Below are 20,268 nucleotides of genomic sequence, written 5' to 3'. Positions count from 1 at the left end.
AGATTTGCAGCCAATTGATTCAAAGCTTCATGGTGATTCATTTGGTCTTATGACAGTCGTATGATGCCGCTGTCAAATAAAGTGTTAGCGGTTAATATCTTTTGGTGTAAATATCCCATAATATAGTGAGGATCGCTGCAGCTTATAGTCCAGTGCGGTTTATCTATGAACAAATGCTGTTTTCATGTCACGTTTGGTGGGTGGCTGCTTATAGTCAGGTGTGCCTTACATTGTGAAATTTACGGTACCAATTGTGTTAATTAAACATAAACATTAATCAGAGAAGGAACTAAAAATATGAACTGGGCATTTGATAACTCATTGCTGGCTGAGACCTTGAGCACATGAATTGGTGGAGAAAGCGAAGGCAAAAATTGATTATTTTGAACTGTCAATAGCCGACTGACTTTCAAATAACAAATTATCACTCAATAGAGTGCATAACCCCAAGGTTATCGATGTTAGAGAAATGTTGCTGTTTTCCAAGAGCTTTCATAACCATAAATGATAAAAATAAAAAAATAAAAAAGCTTTATATATATATATATATATATATTTTTTTTTTATAAATCTGGTCGGGCCCTGACAAAAACAGTGTTCCATACACACTAAACCCACCGCACAAACATTCCTATGGTTTAAGATAATGTTATGGATGATCTGATGCAACAGCAACTTAAGTATGATGGTATAATACAACAGACTTTAAAAATGAATGACCCCAATAATTGCAGCCGTTCGTCCTTTTGACAATACTGTACGTGCAATTTACTCCAAGAACTCCAAGAAATTTTGTGATGACAGTTTTATTACCCCTTTGCGTACTGAACTTACAACAAAAGTATATTGGTCTATACCAGGGGTCGGCAACCCAAAATGTTGAAAGAGCCATATTGGAACAAAAAACCTAAAAAAAAAAAATGTCTGGAGCCGCAAAAAATTAAAAGCCTTAAATAAGCTTAATAATGAAGGCAACACGTTGTATGTATCTGTATTAGCTATATTAGCTTCCAATAAAATGACTAAGTCAGCTAAAAATACATAAAGAGCCTCCATGATTTCATGTTTATTTTCCCTGCAGTGCATCTAAACACAATAGTGTCTTACCTGAAGGAAGGCTGATTTTTTTATCTATTTTTGTTATTCCCGGACTACGAGGTTTTTCATCAATATTGAGTGGTCTTAAGACAAATGTTTATTTTTTTTGCATTCCTGGATAGTTAAGAGATTATTAACAAGTTTGTATTTATTGTGTATTTTAATATAGTTTGAGTTATGTTCCAATATTTAAATATAAATTTGCTAATTAAATCCAGACATTTATTATAGAAGTTTTCAAACTGTTTCTTTAGCAGTTTTTGAAAACAAAGTTCGAATGGAACAGTGTATCACCTGAACCAATACATATGAAAGTTAGTATTAGTCAATACAGATGTATTTTGCATTGATTTTTTTATCCTATCAATTAATTAAGTTTATATTTGTGAGAATTGTAGCTCTGACCCCCATTGTGCCGATCTGTTTGGATTTATTAATGTCCCGTCCCCAGCAAAAAGTGTACATGCAGGTTATGCTATTATATCGTCCCTACCAATGTTGAGACCAAACCTACGCCCTTGCATCCAACGCACCACGTGACTACTCTGTTGTATGGTGACACCTAAAGTTTAACTTCATTACAATAATAATGAATTGTTTTATTGCTTTTATGAAATTATAGAAATGCAATAAGGAAATCCGATTTTTGATGTCGTTTTTGAGTTTTCGAAAAGCAACAAAATACATAGCATGTCCTTATCTCGGCATGTCTTTAAATTTTCTTTATTATCTCGGTTTTGCTTTTGAAGTCTGCAAATAGGTGTTCTGATATTTTGATGAATGTCTCCTTCATGTACTCACCAACTGTGAACGGTTTTTCACGCTGTATTATCTTCCAGGTTGCAACAAAACATGCAGCAGTAATGGAGTTTGGCGATGCCATCCACTTCTTAAATCTATTTTTGCTCTCCTGTAAGTTCTTTAGAAATAATGGAATCACACTTTTTCTCTCACTCCCAACTGGGTACTCGGCTGCCGGTTTGTTTACAATAGCCACAAGCCTGGCATCCTGCCCTGCTGATAGAAATGTGTGTCGCAGGATATGACGCAAATCTTCGTCGACAGAAATGTCGAAATTTAATATTTATTGTACACATTTAAGCAGCATTGGAAAACGTTAAGAATGTTTGTGTTGTTTTTGTCGTCCTTCAAAAACTAAAAACAAAAAATATATTTCCATCAACCACCTTTGTCCATTTTCAAACATTTTTGAAAATGCTCCAGGGAGCCACTAGGGCAGCGCTAAAGAGCCGCTCTCAAAACACGGGTTGCCGACCCCTGGTCTGTAAAGGGTAGTGTTCTTTTTTAGGACACTAACTAAAATTGCTACTCTTTGGAGTATTTGTCAACAAATTGGAATGATATTCACTAGGTATAATTTCGGGATGTATACGTATCACTCCTCTGAATAAATTCACACCCCCGGCCAAGCCGCACGGAAACGGCGACAGCCGATCGAAGTGCCACTATGTCGATGTCGCCTCCGTGTGGGAGGGCTGACATTCCGCGCGTTCACTTCTGTTTTTAACCCTTTGTACTGAGTCCATGTTCCAAAAGTCTGAATAAGACTCACCGAAAACAGGTTGACAATTTTATTCGTCGACAATGTCAAAAACAAGGTAAAAACAGACGACGGAGGGACCAATGCTGAATCCAAAACAAGGCTACATAGAACATGTTTCCGAGCAGCGAAGCGTTTGTTATCTCAGTGTCCAGTGTTTTTGAAGGCTACGGTGGAGTGGGCCGGGCCGAAGGTGTGTCTGGGTGTTGTTTTGGGATCATCCCTCTGTGGCCGGTTTTGGGCGGTTAGGTTCGTGCGTCCTCCTTCGTGGCTGGGACGTGGTTGCCGCAGCGACCGATGCTGGTGTTGACGTCCCAAGCGCCCGCTATCAACTTTGTCATCCTGGCTGGTCGAGACGCTACTTGTTTTAGGATAGAGCGCCCTGCTCTTTGTCCTTGAAGTGGCCAGGAGAACTGATTGCGATAGTAGGTGCGTCAATCTTGCTCGTGACGCACACGTTGGGCTTCTGTGATAAGATGGCGTTGTGTATCTATTCTGCTTCTTTTCATTAAATTATGGTGTGGTATTTATTTAGGTGTTTTAGAATAGTACAAACAATCCTACAGTACCTTTGAGAAATGATACTATTCCCTGATTGATTGTATTACGTGTGTTAGAGTAAGGCAAACAGTTAGACGGTGCCTACGAGAAATGGTACCATTTTTTTCATTTCCCCCTCATGAGCCCCAATAAGCTGATTCACTTTACTGTGTCCAAGGGCATGGAGTGAAGTCTGCCTAAACTATAGTTAGATAAATGTGTTAGACTAATGCAAACAGTTATATGGTGTGTGCGAGAACAGTGCCTATTCCCTTCACCTCTGAGTCCGATTTTTTATCAAAAAAATTCTCAATTGCTAGACATGATGTAGCATTAATCACAAAATATTAGATCGAATGCATTACGCCCGGCGGTCGTAGTTTGTTTGGATTTGTTGATAAGATTGGCATCTTCCTAAATCATGCTTTTACAAAGAAAAAAAAAACATTTTAGGATGTGGGCTTTAATTAAGTTATGATGCTGTCCACCCCAGGTAAAAGCTCCATATCCTTGCTTGAACAGCAATTCTAACCTTTAAGTATAATGATAAATTTAAATATATATACTAGTATATCCCTCCCACCCTGATGGGGTTGTATCTTTAAGCTGGTGTCCTCTACAAGCGGGCCTGGGAGTTTGAGGGTTCTGCGCAGTATCTTAGCTGTTCCTAGGCCTGCACTCTACTGGACTGTCTTCAGCTCTTGTTCCTGGAATCTTATACATCCACTCTGACAGTTTGTGACAACGGTCAAGGACGGGCATAATTGCCCTAAGTGCTCTCACTACCTCTGGTACCACGCTAGCCTTCACTATAAATAGTCGCTTCATCTGCTCTTTCAGCTCTTGGTACATTTCTACTTCCTTATTTTTCTTCTTTCCGATGTTAGCGTCAGCTGGTATTGCCACATCTATCACTGACTTCTGCTGTTTGTCCATCACTAAGACAGTCGCTTAGTCAGCCAGGAGCTGTTTGTCAGTCCAGAAACTGAAGTGCCACAGAACCTTGGCCTTATTGTTCTCAGCCACCCTCTGTGGTGTAGCCCATTTGGATTTGGGCACTTCTATTTCATTATAGTTACAGGTGTTCCTGTAGTATGCTACAGTATGTCAGCTACTTGGTTGTGCTTCTCCACGTATGCTGATCCAGATTGCATCTTACACCCAGCTACAATGTGTTGGACTGTCTCCGGAGCATCTTGTCACAGCCTGCATCTCTGTTCTGATCTTCACTGATAGATATGCAGTCCTTGTACTTAAGGCCTGTTCTTGTGCTACTATGATAAGTGCCGCTATACTGTCTGTGACTCCAGCATGCTCCAGCCACTGATAGGATTTCTTGGTGTCATCAAGTTACCAACTTCTCCAACATGCTGGTGGTACATTACGAATTTGGAGGGGTTTGTCCCTTTACGTTGGGCTTCTTCTCCTCGTCTTTACTGCCATTGGATCTCTACTACCTCTTTTCACTTTGTGGTAGTATCAGGCTGCTGGACTTAGAGTGAAACCCTCCATGCATGCTTTCTGGTCTTGATGTCTGTTGCTTCTATCTCCTCCTTTGGCTAGCTTATGATCCCAGCGAGGTATCTGATGACTGACTGGTAGTTCAAACATGGCTTTTATCCTCTTACCATTCTGCTATTTCTGAAAAATGTGAAAAAAGGAAACTGTCCATTTTTTTTAATGCTCATGTCCAAATCAATCGATCAATCCATCGATAGAAAATAATGACAAGAATTTGGATATCCCAAATGTGCTGTATCTCGGCAAGACTTTTGCGAGTGCAGAGACTAGAGAACACTGAGTGCAGAGATGATTAGAGATTACAAAAATTTCAGAGGTTCAAAGAAGCCACGGATCATTTAAGTGGTGGTTGGTTGGAGGGAGAGTTTACATCCCATGATGTTAAAAAGCCTGAAGTGATAAACTGGTTTGGTCCATTGATGGACAGCTATGAGCTACCAGCTCTTTGTCATTATAATTACATGTTCGTTACTGTGTTATGGCTTACTGCCTCTACTGTGTTTACTTTTCATTATCTGTATGTTGATGTATTCATCAAAACCCCTTTGTTGACTTTATCAATCTCGGTTTCATTTCCTACAGATTTTCTTTTTTAATTACAACTGTTTCTCTTTCGACTTTGCCCCCTTGTGCATGTTCAGATTGCATCACACACCTCTGAGGATGGTACCCAGTGGCTCAGTTATGGTGACATATTGTAGTCCGGGTCAGAGATTAATCAGCCGTCATAGCACCTCTGCCATGCACAGAGCCTCCAGTCAAATTTGTGACTTACAGCTTAATTGGTTAGGAAATGGCAAAGGGAGATCGTCATGCTGACTGGCAGCGAAGGGCAGCTGGGCTCCAACATTTACCTTTCATCTGTCACACATCCTGATTATATTAGCATGTACTGGTTTAATAACTGTTTTGGGCCAACCCCTGTGGCTGAATTTAATTGAGCAACAAAAATGGATCAGTGGCCTTTACCTCCACTCATTTGTGTGAAGACTTATAGATAGTACTTACAGTGGGGAGAACAAGTATTTGATACACTGCCAATGGGTTTTCCCATTGGCAGTGTATCAAATACTTGTTCTCCCCACTGTATGTGTGGGGAAAACTTGTGTTTTGATAGTTCACTAAATAATTTAGTTAGTACTGCAGGGCATACACCTTGTACAACAAGTGGAAACAGTGGAACTAGTCATTGTTTAAACCAAAATAGTTGCAACTTATTTCAATGGATTGTTATGACAATGTCATAACACAGATCTAATCCTGTCATGACTCCTGTTATTAATAGGAATAAATGCTTATGACAGATGTCATTGAGCGTCATTATGTAAAACTGACTTTCATTCAAATGTCTTTGGGTTAGGTTTAGGAAGAAAGACATCAGTCATAAGCATTAATTCATGTTCATGACAGATGGCATAATCATGTCATACTACTTGTGGAGGGTTGTTGGGGCCAAAGTTTGTTAAATTGAAACATAAGAAACCTCGGAATCAGGGCTTGTCCCCCCCCCCCCCCCCCCCTTTTTTTTTTTTTTTTTTTTTAATGTATGCTGGATGGATTATCGAGCATAATGGCCCGGGGTTGCTCAGGTAAATAAGTGAAAATTGGCATTTTCTATGCTAATTTTTGGAGGTTCTAATTAATTTTCCGCACTAAATGGAGGCCTACAGAGATCAGACCCATCCAAGAACACCCCAAGATGCGAAAAGTACAACTGTGTAAAACTTCGTCAAAATCCGCTCAGCCGTTTTGGCGTCCATAAAACACAAACACACAGACAGCCACAAAGAAATTGTACAAATTGTACTTTTTTTTTTTAAACTCCAGCATGTTGTGGAGTACTCAAACCAACACTGTTTCATCACAGCACATTAAACCGTAAAGTTTAAAAGCAACATTGCAATCACAAGAGACGAGTCTTTTGTCCAAAAGATGGCGCTATCGCCTCCAATGTCAGGGGTTTTCAATGCTAAATTTTGGAGTTTCAAATTAATATTTCGTACTAAATGGAGGCCATCAGAGGTCAAACCCATCCAATAACACTCCCAATACATAGTTTCAGAGTCCATATAGGGAATGAATTCACACTCAGAGACAAAGTTCCATTTATATATAAGTATAGATCAGAGGTTGCGCTAGACTTTTTCGTTGTCTGTCATTTTGACTGACAGAGTCATAAAAATCCGGTCATAATCTATTTTTACCCGTCACTTAAATTTTTAAAATGATGATAAGGATATTTTGGTGACTCTTTGTTTGGCATAATTCACCTTCCGTACTTGTGTGTCCATTTGGCCGAGCGCGTTACCGGCTACAACGGCCACGTGACAGAGACACTTAAGAGCCTCACTATCCACTCGCTCTCGCTATATGATTGGCCGAAGAGTCGAAATGCTCTCCCGTGAAATGCCTGTTTAAAAATGTTCCCGTTGTTACTTCTTGCGTTCGCTTATAAGTGCCCATTTAAAAAGGAAAAGCGATGGATGATACTACACACAGAGCGTGTTATTAACAAATGTTAAAGTTGTATAATCATATAGCGAGAATAAGGAACGTCACTGACAAGCGCAGGCCCCCGCGAGTGGATAGTGAGGGGAATAGGATAGTGCGCCTACAGCTAACAAGACTCTTAACATTGCATACCGCTTCAACATATTCAATAGTATTTAGTTTTCATTCATTTTAAATTAATATTCTGTCCGAACAAGCTTAACAGATAATCCACACCCTGCCATCACACATCAAGCAGATGAATATGTAACTTTTTCTCCGCAGTGACAAAAACAGCTGACTGTGGCCCCAGTAGGTAGGTAGCCTACCATATGTAGCATATGGAACAATGAAATTAACAGTTCACCTGCTGTGGCCTGAACGTAGTCTCACACTTTCCTCCTGTTGCGCATGGACTTGAATTGCGTGCCCGCTTGTGCAGTCCCTGTTTTTTCACCTCTTTTATCAACACCATCGTCGTTTTGGGGCTTTTTGAAGAAACTTCGGACACTCAGTTGCCTTGACATTTTTCCGAGTAAGGCCAACGACGTCATGCATCAAGAGAGACAATAGCTAATTAATATGCTCACTCGCCACCCTGTGGTCTGGGGTGTGAATTGCAACCGGTCAAAATGACGGATGGACTTCAGTTTTTTCCGTCACCGTTTTAAAAAATCGGTCAACGACGGAAAATATTCGGTTAACGCGACCCCTGGTATAGATATAGATAAATGAAAGTGTGGCCACAGAAGGTTTTATTTGTATGAATGGGAAGTATGGGTAAGGGGCTTTACCGTTAAGGACATTCAGGCTACTGCTAGTGGTTCAACATTTCAAGGGACTCCCAAACAATTTCAGTTATTATCGTTTAAGTCTAGATGTATGTTTTCGAAATCATCTCCCTTCTTTCCCATACACCACACTAGTGAGAAGTTCATCTTTTCAATCCATGAGGGCAGACTTGATTCAGGAAGATGGTAGCAAACAAAAAACTTGATGCCATGCTGCAAGGAAAATTAGACCCAGTTCTCATAATAGGGTGAAGAAGAGACAAAGAAACTAATAGGAATATGGCTATAATTAAAACTACTGAAAGTTGCAGCCATATTCATACTGGGGTGTAATCCTCAACAAACAATTTAAGGACTTTATCTATCCCAGGAAATGTGATATTCTTCTTAAAATCACACTTTTTAGTTGTTGAAAGACATTAATATTCAAAATATTTGCAGTTCATAAAGGTGACTGGACCATGAATGGGTTTGGCTTGGGTTCCCTAAATGACTGTGTGTATGAATGTACTTGTGAGAGACAGAGTGAAGGATTATTGATTAGTATACAGTGGTTTTTGTTGTGCTTTGTCTCTCTGTGGAAGGTCACTCTTTGCTTCAGTTTTTAAATGAACACAGCAGATGTTGATTGACCATAGTCATTCACTTATCAACAGATAAAAACACAAATTTAATGACAACCAATGCCCAAAGGCCTCAGAAAATGTGCCCTCTATGCACACACAGAAGATGTTGCTTGTGACTTGCCCTTGAGCCACTTTGCGTTTCGAGTGAATGTAAAGTATTATAAATTAAATTGATAATTATTAATGTTATTAATATATTACTTCTACCACACTAGAGATGCATTTTTCTTGGCCAAAATCTATCAGCATATATCCTATTAGAGGCTTCTGGCGCCTCAAGGCTGCAGTGCAGATGAGCAGTGACTGGTTCAATCAAAATGTCAAAAAGACAAATATTCCCATCGAGGTGAGCCATTTGAAAAGAAATTCTTGACGTTGAATGCTTCTCCCACCTGTTCTCTTTGGCTTTTCTTGTTCTGGATGTTTATCATCATCGTCACTCTTATGTGTGTGTTTATAAAAGTTCTTGTGTTGTCAAGTTTTTGTTGGTTACCATTCCATGTTCATGCTCCCTGTTCTGGCTTCTGCTCAATTGTGTTGCCGTGCCTTAGTAAAATTTTAAAGATTTTAATACTTTGACTCTTTTTGCAATTTTGTGTAGTAATACATATATGAGTTTCGTATCTGCTCCCCAGCCTTGCCTGCCATTGGTCTACACTACCTCATTCCTGGTTCAGTTGCTATCCTCCAAATGTGACATGAGTAACTAAAAATGCATTCAGAATTTCCAGAATGTTCAGGTCATCTTCAGGCCCCCTTGTCAGTCAACCCACAAGTTGTCAGGTCAAGAATTAATAAAGAATCATCAGAGCTTCAATATTTGACTGAATATAAAAGTCCTTAAAAGCCCAAGACTCCACATTAGCTGTCACACTTTGTGATCCAATCTGCATCTCTTGTTTGCACAAAATACTCCCTTGGGCTACTTCATAACCGTTTTGTCTTACTGGGAGTTTTGGAGAAATAATTCATTACAATTCCCCGAAACATAACTGCAATGAAGCAGAAAGTTAATTAATCCCTAAATTACAAGGCTTGGCCTTTATAATTAAAACAAATACTAGTATCATTTTACCACTTACTTTTTGAGACAAACTTATGCATATTCATCTTATGATAACACTGTACACTAATGTGTTTAAATCTATGATTGAACTTAATCAGCGCTTTATAACTAATTATGTACATATTTTTGGCATATACTTGAAATATTTGTTGCAGTAGTGTTAGCAAGGATTTTTTTGCGTTCTCTTAGTAATTTTAAATGTCACCAAAAAAATAATAATAAAAGTAATTCCTAATTAAGTTCTTAACTCAAGCTGTATATCACAACATCGTGCCTTCTTAATCATGATACTAATATTTTTAGAAGCGCAATATATTGTTTCATTGCTTAGTTTTTGATATTGTGGAACTGTTATAACTAGTGTTGCACGATACCATTTTTGGCCCCGATACCGATACCTGGCTGTGCAGTATCGGCCAATACCGATACCATACCGATACCACCCCGTTTATATTTATATATATAATATATATATTAGGGCTGTCAAAATTAATGCGTTAACGCGCGGTAATTAATTTTTTAAATTAATCACGTTAAAATATGTGACGCAATTAACGCACATGTACTGCTCAGACAGTATTCTGCCTTTTGGTAAGTTTTACAGCAAGGCTTTTCGTGCTGTCTAACAGCGAACTCTTGTGGTTGCTTTGTGACATGGTTTATTTTTTTCTTGCCAGTTCAATATGGCTGCACGACGTCTCTGTTGTGCTTATATGATCCTTGGACAAGATTTGTCTGTAAGTACAGTTGTTGTAAAGAATGTACATATTATGTTAATAAGTGAAATGTTATATTTTTTGTATGAGACACTTTTTGTTTATGTTTAGTTAACCTATATAGCGTGCTAAGCTAACGTTGTTGCTAATGCAATGCTTGTGTACTTTTTTTTTGTAGTTTTAAGATGGTCTAAAGAGGACAATGGTTTGAGGCCATTTTATTAATAAATCAGATGAAAAAGGAAGAAGTCTGATTATTAAGGCGTCGTTCACTAACTGTCTAGCTTTGGAAAAAGTAGACGCTTCGGAGTGAGGACAGCATAGACAGATTTAAATGACAGTAGAGTGAAATGCCCACTACAGTCCTTATGTACCGTATGTTGAATGTATCTGTCCATCTTGTGTCTTATCTTTCCATTCCAACAATTTATTTTACCGAATACATGTATAATTCACAGAAAAATATGGCATATTTTATAGATGGTTTGAATTGCGATTAATTGCGATTAATTACGATTAATTACTTTTTAAGCTGTAATTAATTCGATTAAAAATTTTCGTTTGACAGCCCTAATATATATATATATATATATATATATTTTTTTTTTTTTTTTTTTTCCCAAAGAGCTACATAATTGGATGTGAAATCATTGCTATCAAGGCTTTGTCAGGCTGTTGCTTACCTTTGCAAAATAGGAAAAAGACTAGTACAAAGTGAATAGTCTACTAAACCCAAGTAGGCAATAGTTGAATAAAGCTTTGGCTCTCAAAGGCCAAAATAGTGTTACATTTGTGAAATTAATAAAACATGTATAATGCTAGCCCAACAGTAAGAAAGTACAAATAAATCCATAATAATAAACTCAGAATGAACTGAATAAACCTTTTTAAACCTCTCAAAGTCCAAACAGTGCAACTTTCATGAAATTATTGTCGGATTCTGCTACTGGTTAGATTGTGTCTTGTTGCTGGGCTGGTCGTGGGGGCTTTCCTGACGTCGCACCTGAATCCAATGCAGGCTCATCAGCGCAGCATTTAAGCACAGGTGATCTCAAACATATTTGCCTTGCTGATCGCCATTTGACATTTCGCACTATAGTCTCGCTACATTTGTTTGTTACGCACCTGCATTGGGTTTTTTTCTGTTAGTGTGCTGCTCTCGTTTGTAACCTCTACCCTGTGCAGGTATTTGAGTGTTTTATTTTAGCTTTTTTGCTCGCTGCCTATTGTCTTAGTTAACCTTCGAGTTTGCAGTATTGAGCTCCGTCAACCTGCTGTCACGGACTCCTTTTGTTATTTCTTCTATCCCGCGATCGCGTGTTATTTTTTGTTTGCAATCATTAAACCCTTGTACCTATCCCCTGCTTGTTGTCTGCTTCTAGTTCCAACCTTGTTTCCGCATTTGCGGACGCTAACAATTATAAGTAATAATAATTGACCACAGCATCCCGTCTCTCTATTAGCCTCCTTTTTTTCGGGAGGGGGGAGTCCCTTATTTCTATTTCTGAAAGGTGGCAACCCTACTTTGGAAACAGTCCCCAAATTACTGCGGCATTTCTTTCAGTAAAACACAATAAAAGTAAAGTAGACGTAGTGAACTGACCAGAGATTTTGCTCCGGTCCAGCGCCCTTCCTCTGGATAGCAGTCCTGCTCTTGCAGGCTCAAACTCGTTGTGTTCGTTCACATTTCGTCTTCAAATGTTTTATCAGGTTCGAGGTATTGAAATTGGCCGATTTAACTCCTCATGTTGAAACTTTCAGGCCGCAAATCTTGCATGCAGCCATTGATTTTAATCGACGGGATTTCTATTTTGAAATACTTCCCGACCGCCGCCATTTCTCCTGGTTTGTTTTTCCTCCATATGAAAAAGCGGCGTTTTCATTGGTTAGGAGTGGCTATTGGCCCGCTCTCATTGATCTGGAGCAGGCCAATAGAGATAGCTGCTTGGTGTTCACGTGTCATCACACAAAGCAGAGACAGAGTGTAGTGAGCGCCAGGAGGAAAAAAAGGCTGCAGTCAAATGTTATAATAATGGACCGGTAAATGGTATCAGCGATACCGATACCACCATTTCGGGCTGGATCGGCGCCCCCTGCCGATACCAGTATCGGTATCGGAGCATCTTTAGTTATAACATGTAGTAAACTACAGTATTGTATATAGACAACAATACTGGTATACCTGGTTATTGAAATAACAAATGAAACGATTTGAAAAATGCCCAAATCATTTCCAGTACAATGTATGCCAGGTTCCCTGTTTAACGATTAATTTATCAAATATTTTCTTGTGTTGGGGGACCAAAGGGTCGAGTCAGACCTTCAAGAGCATACGACATGAGAAAAAAAGTCTTAAATGGCATTATTATGTGAATTAGAATCATATTTTGAGACGATTCGACTATATACAACAATTTAGCAAAGCGCAGATGACAAGAAATTAGTTTTTTAATCTACTGATTAGCCACGCCTACCATTCTAGGGCTTTAGCCTCCCCAACAGGTGGATGACGTCAGCGGTAGACTGGGCTCATCGGTTTTACTATTCAGCCCATTGAGGGGGAATTATTCAGAACGAGGAAAACGCGACGAAGAGAGCCGCAAAACGTCATTGTTTCAGTCTCTCTACTCCAATATTTTTACAGGATATTCTTTTTATCCAAGTATTTATCCCCAATAGCTATATAAATGGCTTGAGAAGGAACAGTCAGCCCGTCGAGGGGGAACTATTCACAACGAGGAAAACGCGACGAAGAGAGCTGCAAAATGTCATTGTTTCTGTCTCTTTACTTCAATATTTTTACAAGATATTCTTTTTATCCAAGAATTTTCCCCAATTGCTAAATAAACGGAATGGTCATGACACAAATAACAGCCTTGTGCTAAATGGAATATGAAATAATAAAAATGCATTTATTCAGGACGACATGGCAAAATTACTCCATAATGGTCAAAACTGTCGACTTCACCTTTACTGTCGCACCTCCCGAACGATATTTTATGACACCTAATTCGGACATACTGTATGTCATTTCCCTTCCCCAGCTTCGGAGAATGTAAACAAACCAAAAGGCGTGACAGCTAGCCGACATGCTAACCCGAACCGAGTGATGTTTCAAAGTCTTCGAAGCGGAAAATCACACATAACTCGCCTGGATTATTTGACATGATGACTGAGTTGTCGATTGTCTTCGCGGATCGGCAAACCGCCCGGCGGAGAGCAATTTACAGTTCGTTCCCCGGAGGAGGGTGGCTGCAGTTGTTGTGCAGCTAACGTGCTAATGTGCATGAGGAGAGCTTTTTACATGCCTATCAATGATCAAACGTAAGTAGTCCTTTATTTAAAGAAAGTTTGTAGTGTTTACTTTGTAATAGTTGTATTAATATTTGACATAATACTAAAGATGTTTACTCACTTCCTCCTAAGTCCAATGGTCCCACTGTAGTCGGGCTTGTTTTGGCCAATATCCACGGTGAATGGGAACCTTTTGAAACTCCAAAAAGGCGCATACGCCTCTCCCTCATACGGAATGATTTTTCTGCAGCCGTTTGGCTGGCGTGATGCGAAAAATAAACGTATTAATCTGCAAAATCAGCTGAATCCTTCGTCCTCATACACAACAGTACGCTGTATAGTGAAGAGGACGTCTTCTACCGTACATGTCACAGTGCCCTCCTCCTCAATGCAAGACCGAAGCCGGAAGTCACTCATTTTCATGTCGCGGGATTAAAAAAAAACTAAATAAATATAGCGATCGCTTCCACACACATCCAAGCGGTCCATATCATTCAGGAGCATAATATACCGCGTGTATTATGAAATAAACATGCTTTTTCGTGTCACATGCACTTTAAATTGATAAATTGGACAATTCTTTCCTAATGTTTTTTAGGTATTTAGAACATTAAAAACATTTCTACACTGATTTTAACTGATTTGCATAATTCTTGGTTTAATTTCATTATTTGCATTGCAGTAGTAGAAAAAAATAGTGTAGTGTTGTGCCATTTTATTTTGGTTGTTTCGTTTAGTCATTTTATCCACGTTGTCTATGTTGATTATTTAATGTAGTTCAGTACAATGCCACTACAGGGCACTTTACTCAATTAGAGTTCTTAATTACGCCCTGAGCACAGGACCTTTGTTTCGATGTGGAGTTGTGCTGGAAGTGCCGTAGTAGTGATTGATCAAGCAAAACCCATTGCTTTGAAATTTGCTGGGGACGTCTGAAAGGAGGAAAAACAATGCGCGGTAAGATAGTTGGAATGGGGATTAGTAAAACGAGAAGTCATGCAGTTAAGAGAAAATAAGCAAAATGCAAATTAACATTTAGAAATGCTCGCTGGAAAATGCAGCCTGTAAAGTCTTGCCATTTCTGTTGGACCTTTCTGTTGTAGTTCATCACTCATGTTTCCTACTTTGTCTTCCACAGTGAATAAACACAAGCCATGGATTGAGACGTCATATCATGGGGTAATCACGGAAAACACTGATGTTGTTCTACTCGATCCTCCGCTGGTAGCCCTGGACAAGGACGCACCCATCCCTTACGCAGGTAGGAATACATTTCATACCTCTATTAAATATCAGGTTGGCAATACTAAGCATTTCTATACATGTATCCAAAATTTGCTTTGAAGTTATGTATTGGTTTTGTATTTAGAGTGAACGCATCATATTATGTCACATGACACATTTTCATTGTACTAATGAATTGTAAAGAGATAAACATTCCAACACAGTACAATACTGACTGATTGAACCTTTAGCCCTGTAAACAGGTAGAAAAATGTTCCTTATACCAATAGCAGAGCTCATGGGGTTATGCAGGCACCTAAAGTGTAACTGCTTTCCACTTGGGTTCCCAAACTGCAGCCCTGGGCCCATCTCCACTCAAGGCTGGCTGACTGACTGGCGGCTGGTTAGCTTGGAGTGAATGAACTTTGATTAGAAGTGCATCCAGTGATGAACAAGAATTACTGAGAAAGGCACCACAGTGATCGTTGACTTTTCAACCCTACAGTGCCCTATAATTCTTTAAATTGATGAACACCGCTCATCTTCAATTGACTATGAGCAGCACCTGAAAGCCTATGATCCTCCTGTGTGTGCTCATCAACTAGCCACAGTGTCTCTTCGCTTGCCTCAGGAAATTTGGAAGCAGTTTTAATACCGAACCCTGTGAATATACTTTATGCTGTATTTACTTTGTGTCACAAATCAGCCATGGTGAGTGCAAGAGGAAGAAAAGATGATGTGACTGGATTAGAGTATATCCACTTTGTGACGCTTCCAGCATGTCCAAAGGGTGCCAGCTCTTGTGGGAAGGGAAGTTTCTGCCAGACTGCAACCCTGCAACCCTTGCATATGTTTGGAACCCATTCAAGGCTCTCAAGCTGGGCACTACTGATGTGTACATGCATGTGTTTGAGTGTGCATGTGTGTGGTATGGTGCACAGTTGTACAGTACTGTATGATGGCCTGAAGTGGTATCTATCAAACCAAAGTAATGTTTGGTTACATACTGAATATTAAATACAAATCTAACCGTCTCATCTTCTGTCCGTGGAGAAGGTATCCTGGGCATTTCCAATCATCATCTTAAAAACTCAATAACAGGACATCAAAGAATGAAAATACCTGTAGGTGTAGCATGAAATCTTCAATATGCATAGTTTTGGATTTTTTTTTCTGCTGACACCACCGCTCATCCCCCAACAAGCAGCTTTATCTCGTTGGGGTTAATAATAAAGTTAACATGACCGTCCCGTGTGACAAAAATTGTTTTAATATTTACCTGTTATGTCACAATATCGTAGCATTGTCTGTACAAAAAAAACTCATGTTGGCTTATAGATCTAGTACTAAAATATAATGTGACAAATTATTCACTTGTCGTGCTGCCAACTCCTGCCAAGACTGCATGCTACCTGAAAGCGGCTAAGGGCTCAAATGAACAACTCGTCTCCTCTTGCATTTAGATTGTAATCATTTGTAATACTCTGAAATTTTAATTAATCTGATTTTTTTTTGTTACTCTAGCTTCCTGATGCCACCATATGCCATTGTGCTACCATGAACACATTTTTCTTTTTCTATTGTATGCATTTTTAAACTACCACATACAAAACCACAGTATTGTCCGTGCGGTGACAAATACTAAGAGGCACTCCTGTACATCTTTACTGCATTTGCAATTACAGTAAATACAGCACACATTTTGCACTGTATATATTCAAAATACGCAGACAACTTAATTATAGCTTTGCTTCTTACAATTCCAAGTAGTATGAGTTCAAGAGGGAGAATCTTTCCCATTGTTATTGTTCACGTGCTCAGTTATTAATGAAGTACTGAAATGCAATCTACTTCCTCGCTGAGCCACACAGATGAAGCAAATAGACTTTGTAATGAGATTTTTCAGGGCTTTTAAATTTTTTGTCTTTTGATGGGTAACATAATCAACGGAGGAAGGCAATCTTTGCTTTGCTTCAAAAGCAAGAGAAAATAATGTTCTATGTTTGCCATTATCTCTTTATTCCAGTATGATTGGGGTGGCTTCAAACAAAGAATTTGGTTTATTTTTTATTACCCATTATGTGAAAATGTGGGTGCCTATCTGCTGATTGAAGTTTTCATACACTACAAGGGTATGTCCTAATGACATGGGAAAGAAGATATGATACATGCAGTAATTGAATTAGAATAGATTATTATAATTATTATTGCTGTTGTTGTATTACTTATTGTTGTTGCTATTGTTAAGAGCTCTCGAAATACCTACACTTCAAATAGACACGGTAAACTTCCATAAAGCTGGAAATACAAATTGAGTTCACAAAAAAAATCTGGGAATAATGTATGCTCACAACCGTTTTGATAACAGGACATTAAAAAAGAATGGATCTCACTGGAGGACATCAAAGAGTGGGTCATTATTCTCCACTAAAACATTCTAAGTTTGACTGCTGCAAAAGTGTGCCTGGATATTAAACAACTGTATCTGCAAGTAATTGTGTGGTCAGATAAATTACAAACGTATAACATAAGCGCAAATGTTAAACCCAATCAAGCGTTCATTTATGTGTTAGTGGTTTAAATGATTTAAAAATATATCTATATATATACAGTGGGGAGAACAAGTATTTGATACACTGCCGATTTTGCTGGTTTTCCCACTTGCATGGCATGTAGAGGTCTGTAATTTGTATCATAAGTTCTCTTCAACTGTGAGGGACGGAATCTAATACAAAAATCCAGAAATTCACATTGTATAATTTTTAAATAATAAATTTGTATTTAACTGCATGAAATAAGCATTTGATACATTACCAACTATTAAATATTTTGGCTCTTAGTTCTTTTTGAAGAACCCCTCCTGTTCTCCACTCATTACCGGAAGTAACTGCACCTGTTTGAACTTGTTACCACATGCTTTGCAAGTGGGGAAACCAGCAAAATTGGCAGTGTATCAAATACTTGCTCTCCCCACTGTACATTTGGTTGGGAGTAATTTCGTAGAGCAGAGAAGAATTATGAAGGGATACAAAGGATGAGGAATAGCACTGCAGTCTATTTGAATGTTGTTGGCCAAGATGGTCTTGTCGGTCTCATGTTACGAAATCTTGTTGTAAGTCACTTGAAACATTACTGTACAAGATCGTCACCTAAATCCAATCTGCTCCCATAGCCCCAGTAATTTTGTAAGCTTGGGAACTTGTGACAGTCCAATTAAGTACAACTGCATATCAGGAAGCTTAAATTATTGTCATCCATCGGAGCATAAAATTGAGGGGCAACCTGGGAGAAGTGAGCGGAGATCTGCACATGCACGATTGACACGCATGATTGAGAGTAGTGTGCATGTGTGTGTGCGTGTGTGCTAGAACTGCAAAAGAGAAGAAATCTTTCACCTCACTATTACAGCAAACCCCCACATTTGTAAATTCAGTTTTACAGATTGTAATATGGAAAAAAACAACCAACCCTAAAAATATTTTATTTCATTGAGCTTTAGTTACAATTTATGCATGGCTTCATTTTAGACTTTCAGCTAGAAAACCTTGCTGATTCACCAGCTCAGGTTTTGAGGCTGTGAAACGAATTGATAACAGTAAATCATATTTAAAGTCAGATGAATACGTACAGCGTAGAGTTTTCATAACCCTAACTAATTAGGATAATGAAAAAAACAATTTCATAAACCTTTATCGTAATGATCTTTAATTTAGTTAAAGTAAATCAACATAGAATGTTACTTACCAATCACTGAGTGCAAACGATGGCTAAAGCACAGCAGTTAGTGAAGTCGATTTCACTATATTTATCCTACTGTTCGTAGTGAGGCACAGCATTTTTTTTCGGACACCAGGAAAAAAAATACCTTCCTCAAGCTTTCAGCTATTAGCGCTCCCGTGTGGTTTTCAGTTTGAAAGCACTTTGTTTTCAGAACAGTCTTTGTCAATTAAATGTATCGTCAAGCTGAGATAGGGCTTGCATGAACAGCTTGCTCACAGTTTATCGCAAAGTGCCTTGCTGACAGAATTTCCTTTTCCACTCATTCCTTCTACCATGCGTAAAGCATGGGATAGGCGTTTTGGAAGTTCTTTCTGCTGGGTAGAATGTAACGAGGACCAAACATATGGATAGGATACTTTTTTTTTTTTTTTTTTGAGTAGTTATTTGACTGTGCTTAGAGTTTTCTGGCTTGTCAAACAGAACACAGAACGATCTAATTGAAGCAATCCTCTCCATTGAGGCGGAGAGATTTTTTAAAGTAAAGGAAAATAAGGAGGACTTTTACAAAAAGGGCGTAGGTTTGCATAGGGACGGTAGGGACATAACACTACCAACTTTTCAGGATGCTAAAATTGTCCCCACCAACTTTTAAGCAGCCTTACCTTTTTTGCATGATATAATGTTCAGTTATATAAAGAATTTAGATCTTTCTATAGTTCCATATGTTGTAAGGATAGAATTGACCCTACCATTATTAAGTGAATTATTTTAATTATGTTTATGTTTGCTAATAAAAACCAGACATTTATTCAGGAAGTTTTCAAAATGTTTCTTTAGTATTTTTTGAAAACAAAGGTTTGAATCGAACAGTGTATCATCTGAACCAATGCACGTAAAAGTTATTATCAGTAGATAAGGATTTATTTTGCATTGATCATTTTGCCTATTAATTAAGTAGGTTCATATACATGAGAAATGTGGCCCTTTGACCCCTTCATCCAATCTGTTTGGTCTTATTAATGTCCCGTCCCCAGTGAAAAGTGTACCTACATGCAGGTTATGCTGTTACATCGTCCCTACGAATGTTGAGACCAAACCTATGCCCTTCCAAAGTAAAAAAAAGAGCTTAGACTAAGAAAAATACAATAGATTAATATTTAAAAACTAAATTTTGGACTTAAATAAAATATTCTTTGTTTTTCTTTTCACACTTTTTGTTTAGCAATCTAATAAATTGATTACAGTATCAGAATTAAAAGTTTTAAAAACAACTGAATATTTCACTAAAGGTCAGAATTGAATTCTGTGGGTTTGTACACCACTCTTTACTCTCATTTATGTTGCATGAATTATAGAATTGCGACGGCCAACACATTGAGGGTGTAGAGAAAATGCATGTTATTTTCTTACTTTTACTTATCGATAATATGTACCGTGTGTGCGTGTTTTGGGAAGAATGCTGATGAGATATGAAATAACCAGTAGCCAATTGAATAAGCTACCCTTTTTGGTTTATATATTTGGAAATCTGACACTAAAGGAGTCAGTGCCTCACCAACCATGAACCTCACCGCACGTCACTGTGACACACATACTGGGAACCAAAAGCTTAACCTTGTAT

General features: G+C 38.5%; 1 protein-coding gene across 1 annotated transcript in view; it reads left to right on the top strand.

Annotated features, from left to right (window-relative positions):
* Window positions 1–20,268, top strand: part of LOC130917027 (calsyntenin-2-like) — a 322,125-nt gene that overhangs the window by 128,529 nt on the left and 173,328 nt on the right. The window contains exon 2 of the mRNA XM_057838073.1: window positions 14,842–14,964. Within this exon, the coding sequence (XP_057694056.1) occupies window positions 14,842–14,964 (123 nt within the window). The remainder of the gene's footprint in view (window positions 1–14,841; window positions 14,965–20,268) is intronic.

The sequence above is a fragment of the Corythoichthys intestinalis genome, chromosome 6, assembly GCF_030265065.1.
Source record: "Corythoichthys intestinalis isolate RoL2023-P3 chromosome 6, ASM3026506v1, whole genome shotgun sequence".
Lineage (NCBI taxonomy): Eukaryota > Metazoa > Chordata > Actinopteri > Syngnathiformes > Syngnathidae > Corythoichthys > Corythoichthys intestinalis.
Note: the sequence above shows the minus strand (reverse complement) of the source record. Positions and strands in the feature narration are given on the sequence as shown.